General features: G+C 51.1%; 1 protein-coding gene across 1 annotated transcript; it reads left to right on the forward strand.

Annotated features, from left to right (window-relative positions):
• Positions 1-2,749: 2,749 nt before the first annotated feature.
• ATP6V1G1 (ATPase H+ transporting V1 subunit G1) lies at positions 2,750-6,274 on the forward strand. The gene is made up of 3 exons (XM_063409550.1): positions 2,750-2,908; positions 4,575-4,675; positions 5,536-6,274. The coding sequence occupies exons 1-3, from the start codon at positions 2,827-2,829 to the stop codon at positions 5,707-5,709; spliced, it is 357 nt and encodes a 118-aa protein (XP_063265620.1). The 5' UTR covers positions 2,750-2,826; the 3' UTR covers positions 5,710-6,274.
• The last annotated feature ends 3,653 nt before the right edge of the window (positions 6,275-9,927 follow it).

The raw sequence follows: 9,927 nt of genomic DNA on the forward strand, positions 1-9,927 counted from the left end.
AAAATGTAATTACCTGCTCTGGAAAGGGCCCAGAGACTGTTTAAAATCTCATTCTTCCCAAATGTGTCTGGGAATCCTTAATGACAGCAGGATCATGAGACATGGCACGTGTTGCCTGGGCTTGGAAATGAAAAGAAAAGCAAAAACAAGCTGTATTTTTTATCCCTTGATTCTAGAAATATCTGCTGGTATTTCAGGAACCTGTGTGACACATGCTTGGAGTTGTGACCCAGTGTAGAACAAAAGCACAGTGAGGAAAAGATGCAGCTCCAAAATTAAAATAAGTATTAATGCTTGCAGAGAAATAAAAGAGCTTTTGGAAAAAGAATGAAAATTAATTGAGACGTTTAAATTGATTTTCATTATTGTGATCTGTGGAAACAGCTAAAAGGAAAAAAAATCCTTTCATTTGTTTATTTTAATAATTTGTTTTTGCATCCTAGACAGCAGGACTAGCCTCAGCCTCCTATAAATATCCTTCCTTCAGTCTCCCTTGAATGTGAGGTGCATGAAATTTAGGATTGGTGAAGTTTATCATCCTCAGATGTCCAGTGCTGGACAAATAAAGGGATGCCAATGTCAGTAGCAGCAAGAGCTGCCTCCTCTATTAGTGAGTGACAAATTCATGTTCCCTGAATCTGAGGGAATAAAAGCCAAGCTCAGAAGCACTCCTGATGCTAATTAATTATCAACCCATTTCTGGTAAAATTCAAGTGGTTCCAGCAGCTTTTATTTATACCTGTGTAAGTCTGAGGATTGGAAATGATGGGTTTTGGTTTGTTTTTGTTTTTGCAACCAGCAAGAAGTGATTCTTTCAAACATTAAGTGAATTGAGAAGTTGTTCCAACAGCTTTTGGATTCACATGTGTTTCATGTGACACACACCATGAGGTTTCAATTGGCTTTTGGGAAATTGTAAACTAGAAAGGAACACAACCAAGGAAAAGATTGTTTTAAATACGAACTGTTGTTGTTTCATTTGTTAACTGTCAAAATGAAATTGCTAAAAACTCATCACGTGTTTTTTTCAACCTGGAGCTGAAATTCAGAAGGATTTTTGTCTGAAAATTGAGTGTGATCAGCGCCGAAGTGTTTCAGGGGTCAGAAAAGGGCAGTGTTCTCATTATCACCTTACAGACAGAAGCTGTGAGTCTGAAAATCACCATCACCCAGGAGAAAAACAACACCTCAGCACTGCCTGTGACTTCAGGACAGAGCCAGACCCCTTTGGAGCCCTTTGCTCCAAACCCTGTTTGATGCCTGGTATCCCCTGCAGAGCATCCTGCTCTGGGTCACCTCTGGGTTCAGCTCAAGTGATTTAATTAACAGGGAACATTCCTGAAAACACAGGAACAGCTAATGAGCATGGTGGGTTTCTAGATGGGAATGGGGCTGAGGGACATTGTGAGAGTCAGAGGGAGAGTTTAATGATTTTGTGGCTTTGGTGAGAGGTGAGAGGAGGGCTCCTGGGGTTTGGGGTCAGATGAGAAGGACCTCATTTCTGGGTTGTTACTGCTGTAAAGGAGCCTGGATCTGCTCCAGCTGACCGCACCAGGTTTTTTTTTGGCTGTGACATATTTTGGAATAGAGACAGCATGTCAGGGTGGGTTGGAAGTAAATGAAGCCAATTCCAGCCCAAACCCTCCGATGATTTCCTGTGCTCCCTGACACAGCACTCAGTGTGTCCCCTTGGCTGGCGCTGCCCCATCGGTGACAGATGATGCAGGACCACAGTTCTGGGGTTTTCCTTCTGCCAGTGCAGCCCCGCTGGGATGCCACAGCTCATCCTTTTGCTCCCAGTGCCCCGTCCCAGCACTGAGCCTTCCTTCAAACCCCAGAATTATGGTCCAAGCTCTTCTCTCCATCTCTCCTTTTATCTTCTACTGGAGCAAATATCGCCCTGAATGGATGCACACGCTCAGGCTAAGCCCATTCACTTCATCACTGGGCCCAGCTGAAGGTCACCCTGAAAACACTCACAATTCCTATTCAGCACTATAAATATGCATTTGATTCATTGTCTCCTGTCCCTTCCATCACGGGGGATGGAGGAGGCGGACCGGCAGCGATGAGTCACTGTCCTGGCTCTGAGGCTTCATCAGAGCGATATTATTTGACAATAATTTTAATTTATGCTCTGAAAGTGCTGGGGGAGCTGCGTTCAGGGCTTTCAATGGCCCCTGGGATGCGATGGGTGAGGGTTGGGTGGGATGGGGTGAAGTGTGGGGGTGGTCGGGGGACACTTGGCTCTCCTGGGAGCTCCTGGCAAAGTTTGTCCAGGGTGAGTGTGAAGTCCTCTGAGCACCAGCGGCTCTGTGCCGGGGGTGACACCCCCCATGCCAGCAGTGGGGAGGAGATGCCACAGCCCAGGACGGACCAAAGCATCCCTGGTGCACTGCTCGTCCGGGGGCTGCCGCAGTTCCAGCGATTAGAAACCACGAAAGAAAGAAACAAAATCAGCACCCTTCTGCAGGGGTTTAAGTGGATTTTGTGGCAGGAGGCACCGAAGGGGCTCAGGAATGGGGAGTCGGAGGGGTCCGGACTGGCCTTGTCAGGGGCTCCCCTCACAAACCAAGGGGCGGGGCCTGGAGGGGCGGGGCCTGGCGCTGTGGGGCGTGGTCAGGAGATCCTGGGGCGGAGCTAAGCTAATGAGGCGCTCCAGTGGGCGGGGCCGAGCTGCTGGGGTGGGGATATGGGCGGGGCTTAGACAGCGCTAAGGGACTCTCACAGTGAGGGGGCGTGGCCGGGGGCGTGGCCGGCGCGGTGTGGGCGTGTCCCGCGTGACGCAGTGACGCTGGCGCGGCCCGGCCGGACGGAGCGGCCGCCATGGCGAGCCAGTCGCAGGGCATCCAGCAGCTGCTGCAGGCCGAGAAGCGCGCCGCGGAGAAGGTGGCCGAGGCCCGCAAGAGTGAGTACGGCACGGCCCGGCTCCGCCAGGCCCCGCCGCGGGGGAATGTGGTGGCGGAGGAGCCCGGCCCGGCCTGGCCTGTCCCGGCGCGGCCGCCTCAGGCCTTGCGGCCCGGCGCTGAGGGCGGTGGGGCGGCGGGGATCCCCCAGTCCTGCCCCGGGGGTGACCGGGGCTCGCTGGGGCCGCCAGGACAGCAGCGCTGGAGGCTCCCCACCAAGGCTCAGTGCGGTGTGAGGGGTCGGAGCCGCACCAGGACCCTCCTGCCGTAACCCAGCGCAGGCTCCGGAGCTCGGGGGCTCCTGGCAGGACACGACCACCATAATCTGGCCTTCGCTTGGGGCATGGCTGTGCTTCCCTCTGGCCTTCCCACCTTCAGCTGCTTTTTTCCCGGTGAAAACATTGTGTTTCCATGTCGCTAATTACAGAGCTATTCCTAATAGATCTAAGTTAGCTTCTCTTATTATTTAAGAGAAATTCTGGTTGCAAAGCCCCCCAGGTTTGCAAATCTCTTCTGCTTCAAATACATATGTATATCTGTATTTCTATACCTGCCCTGGTTTGCAGTTCAACCCCCTGACAATGTTGCTAGAGGCAGATTTTTGTAGTTCACTCCAGTGCTGATAATCTCGAAGGGGAGAATGTGGTGGGAAGTCCAGGAGGGGAAGTAGAGGCAGTGGCCAGGTCTGCTCTTGGTTTCACAGCCGGTCTGGTAAAACTAAGATTTAATGCTCTTTCTATTCGGCTTTGTTTGGGATGTCACAGAGGCTGCACACTCACGTGAGTTGGGGCAATCCTAAACACGGGTACAGACTTTGAGAACTCACTGGGAGAAGCCCTGCAGAGAGGAACTGGGGGTTCTGGTGGATGAGGGGCTGCACATGAGCCCACAGTGCATTCACAGCCTTTAGGGCCAAACACATCCTGGGCTGAGCCCCAGCCTGGGCAGCAGGGGAGGGGATTCTGCCCCTCTGCCCCTGTGCTCAGCTGAGACCCCACCTGCAGAGCTGCCCCAGCCCTGGGCCCAGCACTGCAAGGACCTGGAGCTGCTGCAGAGTCCAGAGGAGGCCATGGAGCTGCTCCAAGAGTTGGAACCAGGCTGGGAGAGCTGGGGGGGGGCTCACCTGGAGAAGAGAGGGCTCTGGGGAGACCTCAGAGCCCCTTCCAGGGCCTTAAAGAGCCTTTTGAAAAGGAGGGATAGGGACTTATAAGTACCAAAGGGCAGGGTTAGATGGGAGATTGGGAAGGAACTCTCCCCTGGGAGGGTGTGCACACCCCGGTGCCCAGAGCAGCTGTGGCTGCCCCTGGATCCAAGGCCAGGCTGGACAGGGCTTGGAGCAGCCTGGGATGGTGGGAGTTGTGTCTGCCCACGGCAGGGGTGGGATGGGATGAGCTTCCTTCAACCCAAACCAGTCTGGGACTCATTCTGTGAATAAAGCCAGGCCTGGATGTTGCCTGATGCTCTCCACTGCTCCGTAGTGGAGGCTCCTGGCTCAGTGACCTTGGCCAGGGTTTGCTGGGCTCCTCCTGAGATCCGCAGGCTCGGGGAGGGTACTTGGCTGCTGCCTCCTGCAGAAGGAGCAAACGCTGTGGTGATGGCTGTGCCTCAGGAAAAGCAGCTCTCAGTGCTTTCTCTTCTGTCTTTGCCTTGGTTTGTCCTTTGGAACAGGGAAGAACCGGAGGCTGAAGCAGGCCAAGGAGGAGGCCCAGGCGGAGATCGAGCAGTACCGCCTGCAGCGGGAGAAGGAGTTCAAGGCCAAGGAGGCAGCGGTTGGTTTTCTCCATCACTCAGTTTATTTCCTCCCCTTTGCCTTGTGCTGGGCCTTCCTTGCCCTGGCGGCTCCCTCAGGGTGGAGCGAGTTGCAGCAGGAGCACTTCCCCATGTGCCTTCCTGTGAGACACAGCCACGTGTCCCAGAAAAAACCCTGGAAGTGGCTCAGGACATGGTGTGTTGCATCTCAACTGGCAGGGAAAGAGCTTAGCAAGCTCCTGAGTGCCCTGAGGGGTGACAAACTCCCAAAAGCTGCTGTATGTAGCAGTGTCCCAAAGAGCCTGAGCTCACTGCTCCTGTCACAGGCTCCTTTCTGTGGTGCTGACATGGCAGAGACCCCTTGCCCTGTCTGTGGTCACCAGAAGGGAAGGCTGAGATTTTTATAAAGATTCTCCAAGGGTAGGAGGAATGGGATGATGGGAATTGTGCTTAAAGTAACTCCTGAGTGTTACTTTTCTTACAGTTGTGTAAGAATTTGTGTACTTACTCCAGTACATTTCTGCCCAGAGGTTCCAGTTGTCTGTACAGCAGGACCTGTATTTTGGGCACTCCTTAGAAACTCATGCTCCAAACTGGTGGATAATTAATAAATGGCAGGGAATTGGAAAAAGATGATCTTTAAGGTGTCTTCCAACCCAAACCATTTGATGATTCTGTAAAAGAGGGTAAAAGGCAGGGGCTGGGGATGAAATACTGAGACAAGCTCAGAGTGAAATCTGACCAAAAAATGCAGCAGTACTTTTTTTAATATGAATATTAACATTGGTCTTTGCTCGACAAAGACTAATGTCAGAGATGGTCCAGAGTAACAAAATACAGAGCTTGGCATGGTGACTCCTCTTTCCTTTGCTGTTTGCAGGCCCTTGGCTCCCATGGCAGCTGCACCACTGAAGTTGAGAAGGAGACTCAGGAAAAGATGAGTGTGATCCAGCAGAACTTCCAGAAGAACCGGGAGGTGGTGATGTCCCAGCTGCTGTCGCTGGTGTGTGACATCAAACCCGAGATCCATGTGAATTACCGCATCAATGGGTAGGGCTGGGAGGAGGGAGCAGTGTCCTGGCAGTGCTGGGAGTAAAGTCTGAGCTTCAGGTGGAATGTACAGCCCTCAGCCATACCTTCCCTGTCCTCCTTGTACATGTGTTAAATTATTTCAGTGAGCTCTCGGAGTTCTCGTAGTTTCTCATTTGACACGGATTCAGAGCTTATTCAAACATGAAGTGGCCACGTCTCAGATCTGTGCTGAGTTATTCAATAGATATTCCAGCTGGCACAGGAATGCTCCCTTTTCATGGTGACAGTATTCAGTGAGAGGCTTCCCTCTGTGAAATAGAAAAGGGAGGGAGCTGCTGGCCTGTGTCAGGAATTGTTAAACCTGTGTACCTGTGTTCTTGTTGACCAAACTGCATTTCTCAGTGTGTTGTTAAACCTCTGCACAGGGTTTAAACCCTGTAAGAAGAATTCTCTGGCTGTGCAAGTCCTGGCTGATCATTTTAAGGTGCTTGAATTTCTCTGTATTGAATTCTCTGTATATTCTGCTGTTAGCTTGAGGTACAAGTCTGGCACCATGACACCTGAAAGTAAAAACACTTCACTCCAAAGCCTCTGCTCAGTCTGGTTCTTCTTGCTGACCTGTTGTGGGAATGCTGGCAGGTCTTGCTGGGCACCTTGAGAGTCTGGGCTCTGCAGAGTTACCATCAAGGGTTGATAAAAGAAAGTTTAAGAGAGACAGCCAATATCTGAAGGTCACAGCAGGTAAGTTAAAACCCATTACAGAGCTCCTCCTCTTGGCTCCAGTCGGGTGCTTTACCTGCCAGATCATTCTGAAAACCTTCAGGAACAAATGTTCTTGTGACCATTAGGGGAAATAAAATGGTGCCAGTTCATTGGAATAGTTTGATAGCCAGGTGCTGCACAGTAATTACCCTTCCTTGGGCCCAGTGCTGGTCACTGCGTGTTTACACCAAGGTCATCCTGAATCCTGCAGCATCCTGTGCCTGGAACAGTGGGAAAGAAGAGTTCTGGGGTTGTCTGCATCACTTTTAGCTCTTTAATCAAAAACACACACAATTACATCAAGGAGTTTCATGTTTTACTGGTTTCTTCTTACCAGCAGAATATTAAATGCAGCTTTCCTTTTTTGTTGAGTTCAAAATCCAGGCTTTTTGTGGAAAAAGGACCTCAGCATGTCCCTGATCTGGCCCAGGGGTTGTGCAGTTTGGGATCTTTGCAAGGAGCCTCATGGATGCTGTTCTGTTCGTCAGACAGAACGATTTCCACAGCTCCTCAGTGAGGCACTGCAAAGGCTCTTGGACCCCTGGGATTGTGATGGGGATGGAAAAAAACAGGATGGATGTGGAGCCTGCAGGCAGGAGCAGACAGCTCCGGGGTCTCCTCTTGTCATATTTTATGGTAGTGCACTGTACTCCTGGAAGGATCTCTTCAGGAACTCAAGCTATTAAACGGGTTGTAAAATTGAAACAAAAGCTGCTTGCAAAGTCAAATGTGCCAGGCTGGGGGAGAAGCCAGGTGGGTACACAGAAGAGGATCAGAGCAGTTTTAATCTGTGTGCAGTAATGTGGAGAGGTGTTATGGCCTCATAAAAGGTTGCAGCCGTGCTAATTCCACCCTGTCCTTTGGAGATGAGACATTTCTCCCTGTTGAGAGCAGGTGCTCAGGCTCCAGCAGGACACTCCTCAAAGCCCTCCTTGCTCCAGGCTGTAATTAGCAATTTCATTCCCTCTCTTATCAGTGACAGACTGAGACTCTGGCCAGAAAAAATGAATTGTGTGCTCCACTTTCTCTTATTGGTTCATAAGTTTCCCTTGGTTAATGAGGACTTTTATCCTTCTTTAGAGCAGAGGCAGGAGAAAAAGGGAAAAAAATCCTCCATGATTATTTCTCCTTGGCAAATGTGCTGTGAAGAAACTCCCTTTAGAACATGCAGAAGTGTTAAATGTCTTGCAAGAATAATAATTTTCTGTAATACTTCCCTGAAACTTAACTGTTGAGAATGACTCCAGCTTTGCAGTGAAGGAAGCATTTCCAATTACTGCTCTCCAGGAAGTCTGTCATTGTCTGTGCAGTGCAGGGATTTTATTTCCAGGTTGAGATTCTTTCATCTTGCCCTGTGATGCTCAGGACAGGGAGCCCTGTGTGCCTAAGTCAGGCTGTGCCAGGGGAATGCTCTGCAGGGAACAGTCCTGACCTGGGTAAGGAGTGGGACACGCTGCTTCCTGCCCCTGAAATCTGATTTTTGAGGCATTTTGCAGCAAGTTTGAGGAGTAGACGTGAAGCCCACACCAGCTGTTAGAACAAATCTGTATCTGAATTCATCCTGCTGCTCCTCTACCAGAGCAGCTGTGGCTGTCCCTGGATCCCTGGCAGTGCCCAAGGCCAGGCTGGACATTGGGGCTTGGAGTAGCCTGGGACAGTGGGAGGTGTCCATAATCATGGCAGGGGTGGCACTGGGTGATCTTTAGAGGTTCCTTCCAACCCAAACCAGTCTGGGAGCCTGTGACAATCCCTCAGGACTGGGCCACAGCCTGCTCATGTACCACAGAAAGAGCAGAAGCTCCTTTGGGCACACACACTGAGATTTCCTTGATTTGGGCTCCCATCCCTGGAAATAGCACCTGGCTCCTGCTCCTGGGGACACTTGGGGCACTACAGTGTGAGAGAGTGTCCAGAGGAGGGACACGGGGATGGGGAAGGGTCTGGAGGGGCCCCTGAGGAGCAGCTGAGGGCCCTGGGATTGTCCAGCTGGAGCAGCCTGAGGGCAGAGCTCCCCGGGGCTGCAGCTCCTCCCGAGGGGCAGCTCCAGCTCTGCTCTGGGACAGGGACAGCACCCAGGGCACGGCTGGAGCTGGGCCAGGGCAGGCTCAGGCTGCAGAGCAGGGCAAGGTTCTTCCCCCAGAGGTGCTGGCACTGCCCAGGCTCCCCAGGGAATGGGCACGGCCCCGAGGCTGCCACAGCTCCAGGAGCCTTTGGACAGCGCTGCCAGGGATGCCCAGGGTGGGGTTGGTGGGGTCTGTGCAGGGACAGGGGCTGGGCTGGGTGATCCTGGTGGGTCCCTCCAGCTCAGGATATTCTGTGATCTTGTGCTCTATGAAGTAAAGCAAGGAAATCACCTCTAACCCCAGATCTGGGGTCTAGAGATCTCTCATTAGGGGGCAGCAATTCTGGCTGGCAGGAGCTCCCCTGGCAGATGGATTTGGGCAGTTTCAGGAGCAGGGACAGGACCCAACATTTTCCTGCTGCTGGAGGTCCAGGAGCCCTTCCCTCTGCCTCCAGCTGGCTGTGCTGGATGGCAATATTAATTTCCATTCATTTTTCTGCTTTTGTGAGGTCACTGCACAGCTCCCGATGATCTTTATTAAATCTGGAGCTGTTTTAATGCCAGACACAGCCCAGTGAGCTGCTGGCATCTCTATCCCTTCCCTGCCATCCCCAGCTTTAGGCTCCTGCTGTTTTCTCTCACCCTTTTGCCCAGGTGACCCCGGAGCAGGCAGAATTTGGTAACTGCAGAAAATCCAGCAGTTCCTGGCCTGTGGGGCAGCTCGTGGGAGGTGTGAGCAGCAGGACGGGGCTGCTCTCCTGCCGCTGTGGGGCAGGACCACCCTGCAGTGTCCCCTGGAGGTGACAGATGACCATGTAAAAATAATGCAGCTCCTCTCCCTTCTCTCTGCCCACATTTAACCTGCTCTGTTTTCCCTCTTTGCCTCTGTTTTCCTCACCTGGAATCTCTTTCCCCTTTATCTCTCTTCACTAGTTCTTGCATTAATGCATAATGGGAGAGACAAGCCAAGAACCTGCTGATCCCAGCTGAAGTCTTGGCTTTAAAATCTTAACAGAAAATACTATCAAGAACCCTCTAGATCAATGTTCTGCTGGAAAAAGTTTTCCCAAACTAATCCAAGGAATGAGAACAGTGTAATGTTTCTTTGAGGTTGAAAGGAGAAAGTGCTAATTTCATGCAGAAAAGATTGTATCTTGGACTGGCATAGGAATGGAAAATAAATTGGTATTAAATTACATTCGTCTGCCTCAAAATAATCTAATAAAGCATCTTCTGGATCAATAGCTGAATCATTATCCCAGGCACATAGTGAGCTTTCCCTCTTTAATTTGAGATTCAAGAAAAGAGCTTTTTGCATTACCATAGTAAAAAGAATAATACTTTAAGTCTTCATAGGAAAAAGGCAGAAGTAGGGAAAAAAGATAAGAACCACACTTCGTGCCTTAAGCAAGTGTC

The sequence above is a fragment of the Prinia subflava genome, chromosome 12 (genome assembly GCF_021018805.1).
Source record: "Prinia subflava isolate CZ2003 ecotype Zambia chromosome 12, Cam_Psub_1.2, whole genome shotgun sequence".
NCBI classification, from domain to species: domain Eukaryota; kingdom Metazoa; phylum Chordata; class Aves; order Passeriformes; family Cisticolidae; genus Prinia; species Prinia subflava.